At 47.7% G+C, this 15,953-nt stretch overlaps 1 protein-coding gene across 4 annotated transcripts in view; it reads right to left on the bottom strand.

Annotated features, from left to right (window-relative positions):
• The window catches only part of LOC119953080 (protein Largen-like), a 56,760-nt gene extending 47,762 nt beyond the window's left edge, over positions 1 to 8,998 (bottom strand). For 2 of the 4 annotated variants that reach the window (XM_038776907.1, XM_038776906.1), the window contains exon 1: positions 8,048 to 8,979. In XM_038776907.1, coding sequence (XP_038632835.1) covers positions 8,048 to 8,191 — 144 coding nt within the window. In that variant the 5' untranslated portion in view covers positions 8,192 to 8,979. Of the gene's footprint in view, positions 1 to 8,047 lie in introns of all 4 variants that reach the window. The other 2 variants (XR_005457952.1, XM_038776905.1) reach the window with 2 other exon arrangements.
• Positions 8,999 to 15,953: the final 6,955 nt, after the last annotated feature.

The raw sequence follows: 15,953 nt of genomic DNA, 5'->3' as shown, positions 1-15,953 counted from the left end.
CATGACAAACCGGACGGTCTACACCTGGGCAGGACTGGAACAAATGTCCTAGGGGGTGCTTTTGCTAACACTGTTGGGGCGTTTTTAAACTAATGTGGCAGGGGGATGGGAACCAGATTAGGAAGTTAGAGGTCAGTAAAGACGCAGCAACTAAAGCCAGTAAGGTACTAGATAATAAACTCAATGTGACTAAGGGGAAAAGTAGGCAGGGAAGAGATGATGAACGCAAATGGACAGGTGGTCTGAGGTGGATTTGTTTTAATGCGAGAAGTGTAGCAGGTAAGGCAGATGAACTTAGGGCTTGGATTAGTACCTGGGAATATGATGTTATTGGTGTTACTGAGACTTGGTTGAAGGAAGGGCAGGACTGGCAACTGAATATCCCAGGGTACAGATGCTTCAGGAGGGATAGAGAGGGAGGTTGAAGGAGTGGAGGAGTTGCATTACTAGTCAGAGATGATATCACAGGTGTGATTAAGGAGGGCACTATGGGGGGCAGCACGGTGGCACAGTGGTTAGCATTGCTGCCTACGGCGCTGAGGACCCGGGTTCAAATCCCAGCCCTGGGTCACTGTCCGTGTGGAGTTTGCACATTCTCCCCGTGTCTGTGTAGGTTTCACCCCCACAACCCAAAGATGTGCAGGATAGGTAGATTGGCCATTCTAAATTGCCCCTTAATTGGAAAAAATAATTGGGTACTCTAAGGAGGGCACTATGGAGGATTCGAGCACTGAGGCAATATGGGTAGAGCTAAGAAATAGGAAGGGTGCAGTAACACTGTTGGGACTTTACTACAGGCCTCCCAAAAGCGAGCATGAAGTAGAGGTACAAATATGCAGACAGATTATAGAAAAATGTAGGAGCAATAGGGTGGTTGTGATGGGAGATTTTAACTTCCCCAATATTGAATGGGACTCATGTAGTGTTGGAGACGTAGATGGAGCAGAGTTTGTAAGGAGCATCCAGGAGAGTTTTTTAGAGCAGTATGTAAATAGTTCAACTCGGGAAGGGGCCATACCGGACCTGGTATTGGTGAATGATCCCAGCCAGGTGGTTGAAGTTTCAGTCGGTGATTACTTTGGGAATAGCGATCACAATTCCGTAAGTTTTAGAATACTCATGGACAAAGACGAGAGTGGTCCTAAAGGAAGAGTGCTAAATTGGGGAAAGGCAGGAGCTAGGGAATGTGGACAGGGAGCAGCTGTTTAAGGGTAAATCCACATTTGAAATGTGGGAGTCTTTTAAGGAAAGGTTAATTAGAGTGCAGGACAGACATGTCCCTGTGAAAATGAGGGATAGAAATGGCAAGGTTAGGGAACCATGGATGACGGGTGGAATTGTGAGACTAGCTAAGATGAAAAAGGAAGCATACATAAAATCGAGCAACTCAAAACTGATGAAGCTTTGGAGGAATATCGGGTAAGTAGGACAAATCTCAAAAGCGCAATAAAGAGGGCTAAAAGGGGTCATGAAATATCTTTGGCTAACAGGGTTAAGGAAAATTCCAAAGCCTTTTATTCGTATATAAGGAGCAAGAGGGTAACTAGAGAAAGGATTGGCCCACTCAAAGACAAAAGACAGAATTTATGCGTGGAGTCAGAGGAAATAGGTGAGATTCTTAATGAGTACTTTGCATCGGTATTCACCAAGGAGAGAGACATGACGAATATTGAGGCTAGGGATGGATTTTTAAATACTCTAGGTCAAGTCGTCATACGGAAGGGGAAAGTTTTGGGTATTCTAAAAGATATTAAGGTGGACAAGTCCCTAGGACCGGATGGGATCTATCCCAGGTTACTGAGGGAAGCGAGGGTCAAAATAGCTGGGGCCTTAACAGATATCTTTGCAGCATCCTTGAGCACGGGTGAGGTCCGGGAGGACTGGAGAATTGCTAATGTTGTCCCTTTGTTTAAGAAGGGTAGCAGGGATAATCCAGGGAACTATAGACCTGTGAGCTTGACGTCAGTGGTAGGCAAACTGTTGGCGAAGATACTGAGGGATAGGATCTATTCATATTTGGAAGAAAATAGACTTATCAGTGATAGGCAGCATGGTTTTGTGCAGGGAAGGTCATGTCTTACAACCTAATAGAATTCTTTGAGGAAGTGACAAAGTTAATTGATGAGGGAAGGGCTGTAGATGTCATATACATGGACTTCAGTAAGGCGTTTGATAAAGTTTCCCATAGCAGGTTGATGGAAATAGTGAAGTCGTATGGGGTTCAGGGTGTACTAGCTAGATGGATAAAGAACTGGCTGGGCAACAGGAGACAGAGAGTAGTGGTGGAAGGGAGTGTCTCAAAATGGAGAAGGGTGACTAGTGGTGTTCCACAGGGATCCGTGCTCGGACCACTGTTGTTTGTGATATACATAAATGATCTGGAGGAAGGTATTAGTGGTCTGATTAGCAAGTTTGCAGATGATACTAAGATTAGTGGAGTTGCAGATAGCGAGGAGGACTGTCAGAGAATACAGCAAAATATAGATAGATTGCAGAGTTGGGCAGAGAAACGGCAGATGGAGTTCAATCCAAGCAAATGCGAGGTGATGCATTTTGGAAGATCTAATTCAAGAACGGACTATATGGTCAATGGAAGAGTCCTGGGGAAAATTGATGCACAGAGAGATCTGGGAGTTCAGGTCCATTGTACCCTGAAGGTGGCAACGCAGGTCAATAGAGTGGTCAAGAAGGCATACAGCATGCTTGCCTTCATCGGACGAGGTATTGAGTACAAGAGTCGGCAGGTCATGTTACAGTTGTATAGGACTTTGGTTAGGCCACATTTGGAATACTGCATGCAGTTCTGGTTGCCACATTACCAGAAGGATGTGGATGCTTTAGAGAGGGTGCAGAGGAGGTTCACCAGGATGTTGCCTGGTATGGAGGGTGCTAACTATGAAGAAAGGTTGAGTAGGCTAGGATTGTTTTCGTTGGAAAGACGGAGGTTGAGGGGGGACCTGATTGAGGTCTACAAAATTATGCGAGGTATGGACAGGGTGGATAGCAACAAGCTTTTTCCAAGATTGGGGGTGTCAATTACAAGGGGTCACGATTTTAAGGTGAGAGGGGGAAAGTTTAAGGGAGTTGTGCATGGAAAGTTTTTTACGCAGAGGGTGGTGGGTGCCTGGAACGCTTTGCCAGCGGAGGTGGTAGAGGCGGGCATGATAGCATCATTTAAGATGCATCTAGACAGATATATGAACGGGTGGGGAACAGAGGGACGTAGACCTTGGAAAATAGGGGACAGGTTTAGATAAAGGATCTGGATCGGCGCAGGCTGGGAGGTCCGAAGGGCCTGTTCCTGTGCTGTAATTTTCTTTGTTCTTTGTTCTTTGATAATGATGAAGACAAGCTAATATTCTGCGTAGCTAGCTATTTTAATTTTGTATTGGTGTGACTTATGGATTGTTATGAAAAAGTAGTCACAATTACAGAGAAGCTTGCCCTGTGATTTTGCTGATTGCCTTATCCAGTGTGGAACAGCCAGACAGACAAGGAAGATTAATGCTGAGTTAGCTAATCTCAGTCAAGGGCAGTGATGGTGGGCATTAAAACATGTGGTCACTCTGCCTTGGGCAAGGGAGCAGCAACATCAGGCATGGTTTCTGCTTCTGATTGCATCCAACAATGCCTAGTCTACCCTAACCCTAACGCCAACAATCTATCCCTCAATGCCAGAAAAAAATTAAAGACCTGGGGCGAAATTCTCCCCTACCCGGCGGGACTGTGGGTCCCAGCGTAGCCGAGTGGCGCCAACCACTCTGGCGTTGGGCCTCCCCAAAGGTGCGGAATTCTCCACACCTTTAGGGGCTAGGCCCGCGCTGGAGTGGCTCCCGCTCCGCCGACTGGCGGCAACGGCCTTTGGCACCACGCCGCCCGGTGTCGGGGCTGACCGAATGGCCTTCGTCGGTCGGGGTGAGTCCGCGCATGCGCCGGGGCATCAGTGGCCGCTGACGTCACCACTGGCGCATGCGCGGTGGAGGGAGTCTCTTCCGCCTCCGCCATGGTGGAGGCTGTGGCGGCGGCGGAAGAAAAAGTGTGCCCCCACGGCAGAGGCCCGCCCGCCGATCGGTGGGCCCCGATCGTGGACCAGTCCACCGTGGGGGCACCCCCCAGGGTCCGATCGCCCCGCGCCCCCCCCCCCCCCCCAGGTCCCGGGGCCTGCTCCCGCCGCCTGCTCCCGCTGGCACAGAGGTGGTTTAAACCACGTCGGCAGGACAGGCCTGACAGCGGCGGGACTTCGGCCCATCGCGGGCCGGAAAATCGCCGCGGGGGGCCCGCCAAACGGCGCGACGTGATTCCCGCCCCCGCTGATTCCCGGAGGCGGAGAATTGCGGCCACGGCGGGGGCGGGTTTTACACCGACCTTGCGGGGGGGGGGGGGGTCGGAGAATTCCGCCCCTGGTCATTGACTTCATGAAGCAAAGTACTGTACACACCCCTGTCAGCATCAATGGGCCCGAGGTGGAGATGGTGGAGATGGAGATGCTTCAAATTCCTAGAGGGTGCACATCACCAAAATTCTGTCCCGATCCACCCATGTTGACGTTACCACCAAGAAAGCACAACAGCACCTATACTTCCTCAGGAAACTAAGGAAATTTGCCATGTCCACAATGACTCTTATCAACATTTACAGATGTTCCATAGAAAGCATCCCATCTGACTGCATCACAGTCTGGTATGGCAACTGCTCGGTCAAAGACCGCAAGAAACTTCAGAGAGTCGAGAACACACCCCAGCCAAACACACAAACCTGCCTCCCATCCAGTGACTCCATCTACACCTCCCGCTGCCTGGGGAAAATGGGCAGCATAATCAAAGTCACCTCCCACCCGGCTTACTCTCTCTTCCAACTTCTTCTATCGGGCAAGCGATACAAAAGTCGGAGATCACGCACAAACAGATTAAAAAACAGCGTCTTCCCCGCTGTTACCAGATTCCTAAACGACCCTCTTATGGACTGACCCGATTAATACTGCACTCCTGTATGCTTCACCCAATGCCGGTGTCTATGTATTTACATTGTGTACCTTGAGTTGCCCTATTATGTATTTTTATTTTATTTTATTTTCATGTCCTTAATGATCTGATGGGCTGCTCGCAGAAAAATACTTTTCACGGTACCTCGGTACACGTGATAATGAACAAATCCATCCATCCGTAGTCCTGAGACCACATTCATTATAAATTCTTGCACAGAAAGCAGTGCTGACCAACACACAATGGCTCAAACGGCCATGTGGGTGCAATGGCGGGGGGTTCCTGTGGAATAATCCTTGCTTTCATCAGCGACTGGCAGAATTTAGGAGAGAAATATAGAATGCCATTTCAACATTTACAAGACCCTGAATGAAGCTACTCAGACAGGGACAGGGCATCTTAAAATGTTTCATTTAAAATTGCAATTTATTGTTCATTTTGGTAGTTTGCTGATAGTCTTGCGTTAAGTGATGACTGTCTCAATGATTACTGGAATCGTAGTGTGTGCACCCATGTGCGAACCAAAAAGAATAATGGCCTGGTCAGGAGATTATCTCAGTCTAACCAGCTTTCTAAGGGTTACATTTCAATCTCTGTAAATGCAGCACAGTCAGAAAATATACCATTTATTAAAAGTTCTTTGAAAAAGTCATAGAAATATGCTGAAACTAGTTTGATTATTTACATTCGGTTTGATTTTGATGTGACCAACTCACTGATTGTGAGGGCAGCACGGTAGCATTGTGGTTAGCACAATTGCTTCACAGCTCCAGGGTCCCAGGTTCGATTCCGGCTTGGTTCACTGTCTGTGTGGAGTCTGCACATCCTCCCCATGTGTGCGTGGGTTTCCTCCGGGTGCTCCGGTTTCCTCCCACAGTCCAAAGATGTGCAGGTTAGGTGGATTGGCCATGATAAATTGCCCTTAGTGTCCAAAATTGCCCTTAGTGTTGGGTGGGGTTACTGGGTTGTGGGGATAGGGTGGAGGTGTTGACTTTGGGTAGGGTGCTCTTTCCAAGAGCCGGTGCAGACTCGATGGGCCGAGTGGCCACCTTCGGCACTGTAAATTCTATGATAATCTATGAATTCTATGATTGTGATAGACCCCCAAACCAGAGTATTGATGCTGAGTGTGACTATACTGTTCTAATTAAAGGAAGGGGAAAATTGCACTGCAAGAGGGACCATTTGGCCTATCGGGACAGTACAGTTGCTAGCCCTTTGACTGGAATTGTCAACAGTAAATCTATTTCCTGACTTACTTTGAATACTTATCCATTGGTCTTTAAAGGGCTGGTTTAGCTCAGTGGGCTAGACAGCTTGTTTGTAATGCAGAACAAGGCCAGCAGCGTGGGTTCAATTCCCGTACCAGCTTACCCGAACAGGCGTCGGAATTTGGCGACGAGAGGCTTTTCACAGAAACTTCATACTTGTGACAATAAAAGATTCTTAGTATTAAATGTTATTGTAATCTTTTCCTCTAGCTCTTTATGGCTAATTTGGAGTCATTTTGGATTAGGCAAGTGAAATGATTAATTTAAAACGTAATTTCTCATCTGCCTGCTTTAAGGTAAAATCACAAGGAGTTCCTTGCAAACCTCTTACTCTCATTTATATTGTAGAACGACTGAGGCCATTCTCCAATATGCAAAGGCACTGCTCACCCACCTTTGCCACATTTACATGTAATCGCCTCAACCATGTGTTTGTGCCTTTAAGTTTGTAGCTGAACACTTTTCTCCATTTTACGGGGACAGACCAAACATACAAGCAGTATAAATTCTGGAATGCTGTTTAACGTGGGCAGTTTGAGTGAGTTATCAGTTATAGACAGAAAATGGCAACCTGGGGCATCCAATTACACTTGCTGTTGGTGACTCTCTGTCTCTAGTCTAGAGACAGGTATATAGACTGGGGATGGATAAATAGCATGGAGACAGCTGTGTGCTGTACCTTTGAGGGCTCAGTTAATAAGTGCAATGTCCAATGTGGTACAGACCAGGATGGTCTTGGATTCATCCTGACCACTGGCAGAGTTGGTTAGTTATGGCCAGTGTACCGTTCAAATGTTACAATTGGTCTCAGTCCCCTTCTGGCTAAAGAGTGGGTTCCAGCTGCTAATTTCTCTCCAGTGTCTCCTACTGGAATGCGTACTGTGGCTGTCTAGACATCAGGGTCAGGCGAGGTGCCAACCCCCCTCCAACCTCTCACCCTCACACTGAACTGGACAGCCGACAAACACTTGCCTTCAGAGCACCCATGTAAAGATCGCCCAATTTGGACAGTGTACAGGCGGATAGATGATTCGTAAACAAAGAAAGCATATAATCAGTGGGGGACACTGACTTCTTGAAACTTGTGTCACAACTCCTTTCAGTTGGTAGCTGTCAGTGAGCCTCGCTAAATAATCAGAAGTTCTTATTTGGAATAGACTGCTCGTGTTCTGAACAATATAAAACACGTCTTTACTGCAGCCTATCTTACAACCACCAACTCAAATTGCTGTAAGCAACCCCACATATGAGGCAGATTTAACTAACCAAATTACAAAAAAATGCAGAAAATGCTGCAGACACGCACTGGATCCATTAATAGTCAAAAAGAAGAAAAACCCTCAGTTAGCATTTCTACAAGAGGTCCTGTGTCAGGGCATCTGATTTAGGTCCTGTAGCATTTTCTCTTTTAGTTTCATTTCACAGCCTATGTATCTTTTCTCCCCACAGTAATATTTCCTGTTGTAGTAATGTGATCTTAGTTCCATATATTGGCTGCTTTGCCAGACCTCTTCAGATCCAGCGTGCTTGTGTCAAGATATAGTAGGAAAATCTCAAGTAAATTAATACCTTTATACTGTTGCATGAAACACTTCTTGCCAGTTTCACATAATTCATCACCTCAAATTTCCCCCAGTAGGTTTTCCTACCACAAAAATATTCGAAGACACAAATCTAGTAGAACTAGTCAATTCTAGAATTGGGTATTTTCAAATAGACGCCATATGAAAAAATATATAGAAAAAAAAACTCACCACAACTTTACTGAACACTAAATGTGACCAAAGTACCTACCTCCTTCATCTCAGTGGAGACAGTCTTCAGTTCCCCTAGAACCAATTCCAGGTCTTTCACGATGCACATTATCTGCTCCTTCACCTTGGATTGAGAATCCTGAATCTTTAAATCCTCTCCAGCCCAGCTCGCTTTCTCAGACATTGTGTGATTTTGTATTTTTCCTCCCTTCTTTTCTCAGCTTTCATGCTCCCATCCCTTGTCTGTGCACAAGGCAGACTGCTTGGCTGTCTGCAGCAAAGACCTCTCTCCTCTCTGTCAGTGCCAGAGTTATACCCTGTATATTTTAATATTCAATCAGATCGGAACTCTCTTAAAGCTATCCTACTGCCAATTAGCAGTCAGCCAGAAGTTGCAGTTCTCACTGTGCACAACAAATGGTACAAATAATGTTGTACAAACACTTTAAAAAAAACTTTGATAATGAAATAAATGGAAAATGATATTTAACAGCATGCAAGGCAAACCATTTTAAAGCCACACTAAAAGTGATAGTTCAGAATCTGAACAAATGCACATGAATATTCAATGATGGTTTTTGTTTATTTACAATGACTAATTCTTAATTACGATGTGGCAAATCTAAGCTGATTAATTCCAATTGACCCATGGCTCTTTATGCACTAGCCTCTCACATTTTGTTATGCAGCACCACAAAGATTGAACGCTCTCAATGGTTTTACATAATTTTAGCGAGTTCAGATCAAAGCACTGGATTGAATCACAAACATCATTAGAACGTAAAAACATAAGAGATAGGAGCAGAAGTAGGCCGTATTGCTCTTCAAGCATTCACTGTCATTCAAAAAGATCAGAGCTGACCTTCAATACTTGCCCTATTCTCATATCTCTGATTGCCTGAGTATCCAAACATTTCTTAACCTCTATGTTGAATAAACCTTTTTTTACAATTTAGAGTACCCATTTATTTTTTTTACAATTAAGGGGCAATTTAGCGTGGCCAATCCACCTACCCTGCATATCTTTGTGTTGTGGGGGTGAAACCCAAGCAAATGCAAGGGGAATGTGCAAACTCCACACAGACAGTGACCCAGGGCCGGGATTTGAACCCGTGTCCTCAGTGCCTTAGGCAGCAGTGATAACCACTGTGCACTGTGCCACGTGCTGCTTTATGTTGAATATACTTAAGCATCCAAAGTCCTATTGGGTAGAGAATTTTAGAGAGTCACAGGGCTGGATTCTCCGTTCCTGCGGCAAAGTGCAGACACCATCGGAGGACCTGTGGTGCTTCACGATGGGAAAATCAGCATGAACCCCTCACTGATTCCGGTACCGGTGAGGGGCTAGCACCGGCGCCGTGCGAAACACCTGCGGATCGCGCGGCGAATGGCCGGAGAATTGCCGGGTCCCGGGCCGTGCATGCACAGGGCTGAAAAGCTGCAGCCGCGCACGCCTACACCCCCACCGCCACACCGGAAAACATGGCGCTGGCCATGCTGGACCGAGTACCCAGCCACCCCGATACCACAGCCACCCCATGGCCACCCCCCCTCACTCCTCCCAGCCCTAGCAGACGTTCCCGGCCAGCGGCTCAGATCTCGGCCGGGTGTGGCGACGATGGACACTTTCCGCAACTGGCACGTGAGGCTCATGACCGCTGGGACCACAGGTGGCTCGCTCTGTTGGGAACCCGGCCCATCGGAGGCGGAGCATCGTGGGTGTGCTGGCTGATGATGCGCCAACGGCGTTGCGGCTGCGCGCGGCATGTGTCCCGCTGACGCCAATTTGGAGGGGGCGGAGCATCGCAAATCGGCGTCAAATGCCGCCTGCTCCGATTCCGGCATCGGAAGCCATCCTCTGCCTAATCATCGTCCTCGATTTCAGCGTCGGGCTACGGAGAATTCCGTCCATAACCTTTTGAGTGGATACTTTTTCCCTCATCTCAGTTCTGAATGGCCAACAACTTATTTTAAGACTGTGACCATGTACTCTAGACCCAGGCAGGGGAAACATGTTCCGAGCATCTACCTTGCCAAATCTCTCAATAATTTCATATGTTTCAATAAGATTCACTCTCATTCTTCTAAATTTGAGGGAATATTGGCCATTCTACTCAAAGTCTCTTTGTAGGATAATCCTTGCATCCCAGTTTAATAAACCTTTGCTGCAATCCCTCAAAGGCAAATAGATCCATACTCTGGTGAGAAGACTAAAATTGCACACTGTGCACCAATGTGATTTCGTCCCAGTTCAATAGAGTTGCGGGATGCCCTTTGACTCTTTTACTTCAATTGTTTTTTAATGAGTGCTGATGTACCATTTGCTTGCCCCCACAGAATTTAAATTCAATTAATTAAGAAATCTGGAATATAATGCTAGTCTCAGTAATGATTATGAAATGCGCGATTATAGTGAAAACCCATCTGGTTCAATAATACCCATCAACGAAGAAAATCTAGCAGCCTTAACTCGTCTAACCTAAATGTGCCCCTCGTTCCCCCACCCCCCACCCATGTGGCTGATACTTAACTGCCTTCTGAAATGGTCCAGAAAAACCATTCAATTGTATCAGAGTTAAGCAGAAAAGTTTAATAATCTGTTCTTGTTGGTTTACCTCAGGATTCGTTAGCTTCTTAGAATTCCTACAATGCAGGAGGAGGTCATTCAGCCCATCGAGGCTGTACCGTCTGTCCGAAAGAGCACCCCACTCAGGCCCATTCTCCCGCCCTATCCCTGTCACCCCAACTAACCTTTGGACAATAAGGGGAAATTTAGGATGACCAATCCGCCTAACCTGGACATCTTTAGACGGTGGGAGGAAACCGGAGCATCTGGAGGGAACCCACTCGGGGAAGAAAGTGCAAACTCCACACAGACAGTAACCCAATCTGTGTCCCTGGCACTGTGATGCAGCAGTGCTAACCACTATGCCGTCATTGGGCCCATTTGAGAAGAGTTCTTTCTGGAGGCAATGGTCTTTTGTTGAAAAACATTTATTCACTGTTGGTGTCGGCACTTTGCCGCAGGAACGGAGAATCCAGCCCTGTGACTCTCTAAAATTCTCTACCCAATAGGACTTTGGGTTGACAAAGGTTAAATAGGAGCAACTCATGGTTGGAGCTAATCTCTGAGTTGTTTCACACTGATCTTCTCTTAGCGAGTGACATAATGCGCCATAGCTCTTTATACACCTGCTCAGTAGCTGTCATTATAGTTAATCCTTTACTTTTCACCCCCCCCGAGTCTTTATCCCTATATTATTATTATACGCATCCTCCTACACTTCACCCCAAAGTCTCTTCTCTTAAAGTTTTATCAGCCTTCCTGAACAGGTATAGAGTTCCTTCTGAGGTAGATGGGAACCATGTTGCTTGGAGATCAATTTGTGGGGGCTTTCACTCCTGGATTCCCTCACTTGGGGTCAGTAGTTGTGATGTTCTTTTGCAGTTCCGCCATACTGTTAATGGTTTTCTTTCCATTGAGATAAGGGCAGGTGTGTTTCTTTGACTGATTGTGGACTGCGTCTTGACCAGATATCATCTTGGTTGCTGTAGCCTCTTAATAACCATGGATCCTGATCTCTGATACATACCCTCTCTGAAGTGCTGAGCATAACAGGAACACAGAATCGGTGGGGAACTTCAATGTCTATCTCCAAGAATGGCTTGGTGGTGACTGAGCTGGTTGAGTCCTGAAGGATATATCTGACAGACATCCACTGATGCTGCTTGACCCGCAGAGTATTTCAGCATTTCTGTTTTATATCTGCCAGTCTGAGTCTGCTACATTGAACCAGGGTTAGCCAGGGAACCAACGACAGGGAAAACCTACTTAACCTCATCCTCACCAATCTACCTGTTGCACATTCATCAGTCCAAGAAAGTGTTGCTCGGCCTACTGTACAGTCCTTGTGGAGACAAAGTCTCGCGTTCATTCTAATGACATCCTCCATCGTGTTGTGTGGCACTACAACTGTGCTAAATGGGATAGATTCAGAACAACTTAAAACTGGACATCCATAAGGTTTAATGGGCAATCAGTAGCTGCAGAATTATATTCAACCACAATCTGTAATCTCATGGCCCAGCATATTCCTCACTCTACCGTTACCATCAAACCAGGGGTCCAACTCTGGTTTAATGAAGATTAAAGGGGGACATGTCAGGACTAGCATCAGTAATTCCCAAAATTATCAGTCTCCAAAATGGAGTGCAAGTGTTCGCGCCATCATGAACACCGTCGCAGTTCACGACGGCGCGAAACGGGCATGGGGACGACCGATTCTGTCCCCCACAGGGGGCCAGCACGGCACTGGAGAGGTTCACGCCACTCCAGCCTCCCTCCCCGGTGTCAAATGGGCGCCGCGCCAACCCGCGCATCCGCAGTTGGGTCGCGCCAACCTGCGCATGCATGGGGGACTACTTCTGCGCGCCAACCCTGGCTCAACATGGCGTCGTGTTCAGGGGGCCGGCCGCGCAGGAAAGTAGGCCTGGGGGGAGGGGGGGTGGGGAGAGGCCGGCCTGCTGATCGGATGGCCCGATCGTGGGCCAGACCCAATCGGAGCCACACCCACCCCCCACCCCCCCGGTGAAAGATCGCTTTTCCCCGCACCACAGGCCGCCCCACCTCGGCCCTTCGCGCAGAGTTCCTGCCGGCAGCAACCAGGGTGAATGGCGCCGGCGGGACTCTGTCGTATCCGCGCAGCCGCTCGGCCCATACAGGGCGGAGAATTGGCGGCCTGGCCGATTCCAGCTACTCGCGGCTGGCGCCGCATCAAACGCGCCGGCGCAAATGGCGCCAATTCTCTGCACCTCGAAGATCGTGCCCTGGCTTCGGGGCGTCCTGGCGCGGTTGCGCCGATTCTCCAGCCTGGCGCAGGGCTCGGCGAATCGCCCCCATGAGGTGCAAACCCTTTCTGGTGACAACATAGGTAAAGTAAAGTCACAACAGTACCAGATAACCATAGGCAGCTGTCCCTTTTGAGGTTGGGGGGGGGGGGGGGGGGGGAAGAGAGCTAGCTGGTGGTGATTTCACCTAACAATCACCAAACCTCAGGAAACAGGCAAGGTTGAGAAGCCATGAATAACCTCAGCCGTCACGGGGACTGAACCCACATACTTGGCTTTGCTCTGCATCACAAACTAGCTGTCAGCCAACTGAGCTAAACCTAAGTGATTGTGAAGCCAATGGATCAGATCAAAATTCTGCAGTTCAGCTGCATCCAATCATGAATGTTGGTGGACAACTGAATTACTAACTGAAGGAGGATACTCCACAGATATTCCTGCCCTCAATGATCATGGCATACAGCCAGGCCATTGCACAAACCAGATCTGAAGCATTTCCAGATCTTTTCAACTAGATGTGCCGAGTGGATGGTCTATTTTGGCAATGTCCTAAGGTACCAAGAATCACAGATACCAGTCTTCTGCCAATTTTGATTCACTCCTTCAGATATTAAGAAACATCTGAATGAAAAAATGAAAATGAAAATCGCTTATTGTCACGAGTAGGCTTCAATGAAGTTACTGTGAAAAGCCCCTAGTCACCACATTCCGGCACCTGTTCGGGGATGCTGGTACGGGAATTGAACTGTGCTGCTGGCCTGCCTTGGTTTGCTTTAAAAGCCAGCGATTTAGCGCAGTGTGCTAAACCAGCCCCTGAATGTACTAGATACAGTAAAGGCTCTGGATGCAGCTCAGCAGTCGAACTGAACGCTTGTGCTGTCGAACCAGCAGTGCCCTTAGCCAAGCAGCTCCACTGCAGCTACAGCACTGGCATGTACGGCCATGGCCCCGGCCATTCTCCGGCCATTTTTGGCGCAGGTGCTGGGGGTTTTACCCGGTGCTACTGCTCGCCCCTTATCAGTCCCGGAATCGGTAAGGGCTCACCGCCGATTGTGGCGCCATTAAACACCACAGTTCCCACACCGGCGTTGCCATTTAGCCGCAAGATCGGAAAATCCCCCCCAAGAATCTGTCTGTCTCAGTCAATGCAGAGCCGGAGCATCCGCAATCCTTTGGGTTAAAGAATTCCAAAGATTCACAAACTCCCCTTATCGCAGTCCTAAATGATCGCCCATTATCTTGAGACTACGCCCCCATGTCTTAGATTCCCCAGCCAGGGGAAACACCTCTCAGGGTGGAATTTTATGTTGGCGATAGGGGTCTCACTAGCTGGATGGACAACTAACGAGAGCCCAATGTCACCTGTCACCTCTTTTCGGAAAAGCATCTTGTTCCCACTCGGGCACTTCACAGACCAGCAGTGGGCCTTCCCCAGGATCAATGACCTCGGGGAGGGGATTGGATGTCCTGTCCATCATGTACTGCCAGCCAATCAGAGGCCAGCAACCTTTAATGCTGGTAATGCACCCACCTGTATCCAACGATCACCGAGGTATCCAGGCAACAGGTGAGTGATAAGGAGATTATGTGTCGGGGGGGTCACAGGAGCAGGGGAATGGAATTTCAGCAGTAAGGACAGGATGTGTTTCTCAGTAGAAGCCCCTTCCCAATGCCTTGAAACGGCACTGAGAGCTTTTGAACAAGGGATCCTTCCCAGAAGCCTAATGCAACACGAGCTGGGAAAGGATAGAGTGTCCCTACATGGAAACAATACACTTCAAAAGTGCTCCATTACTTGTAAAGCATTTTGCGATGCCTGTAGTTTGAAAAGGCACTTGACAAATGCAAGGCCTTCTTTTTATATAAAACAGAAATAGTTGCACAAATAACTTCACAGATATGAAGGCACTGTGGACTTTTATCTGCTTTTTACTCTTCAGTCAGATGGACTTTTTCAATATGGTGTCACCATATGCAGCTCACAGAATCACAGAATACTAGAGCGCAGAAGAGGTCCTTCGGCCCATCGAGTCTGCACCGACTCAAAAGGCCCTGATCTGCCTATCTAATCCCACTTGCCAGAAGTTGACCATAGCCTTGAATGTTATGGTGTGCCATGTACTCATCCAGGTACATTTTTAAAGGATCTGAGGCATCCCGCCTCTACCATGCTGCCAGGCAGTGGATTCCAGACCATCACCACTCTCTGGGTAAAAAACGTTTGTCCTCAAACCTCCCCTAAACCTCCCACCCCTCACTTTGAACTTGTGCCCCCTCGTAACCGACCCTTCAACTAAGTAGAACTGCTGCTCCCTATCCACCCTGTCCATGCCTCTCATAATCTTGTACATCTCAATCAGGCTACCCCTCAGTCTTCTCTGTTCCAGAGAAAACAACCCAAGCCTGTCCAACCTCACTTTATAACTTGACTGTTCCACCCCAGGCAACATTCTGGTGAATCTTCTCTGCACCCCTTCCAGTGCAATTACATCCTTCCTATAATGTGGCAATCAGTACTCCAGCTGTGGCCTCACCAAAGTTCTATACAGCTACATCATGACCTCCCTGCTTTTGTAAGCTATGCCCCGATTGATAAAAGCTCCATGTAGAAATATTTGTGGTTTTATTCAAATTGCATCCCTGTTGCTATTAACTCTTCCAACTTGCTATATATTATGAGTCAGACTGTTCAACCTGGTTTTGACAATTCTTTGTGGGGGAGAGTTGACTGGTGGTGAGGTACCCTGGGGATCACCACACCTCAGGCGAGTGGGCAATGTTGAGAAGATAAGGCCTTTATGAATAACCTCAGCTGATGTGGGAACTGAACCCAGGCTGTTGGCCTTGCTCTGCAGCGGTGTGCAAAGGTTTAACATCAGAATTACTCCAGGCTCTCACTTGGGCATGACAGGTGCAAAGCAATCTCACAAAGGCAGAAAGGATGTCATTTATTTACCGTGGATATGAAATTAACAAGCAGGTCTCAGCAAGGGGTCAATCCTTTCAGAGTGGAAGGGCAAAAATTGGAGAGAAAAGGATTCTAGCAGCATAATGGCACATGGATGAACACCACCCAAGGGTTTAGGATGCTGCAATAC

Source organism: Scyliorhinus canicula, chromosome 18 (assembly GCF_902713615.1).
Source record: "Scyliorhinus canicula chromosome 18, sScyCan1.1, whole genome shotgun sequence".
In the NCBI taxonomy this organism is placed as follows: domain Eukaryota; kingdom Metazoa; phylum Chordata; class Chondrichthyes; order Carcharhiniformes; family Scyliorhinidae; genus Scyliorhinus; species Scyliorhinus canicula.
Note: the sequence above shows the minus strand (reverse complement) of the source record. Positions and strands in the feature narration are given on the sequence as shown.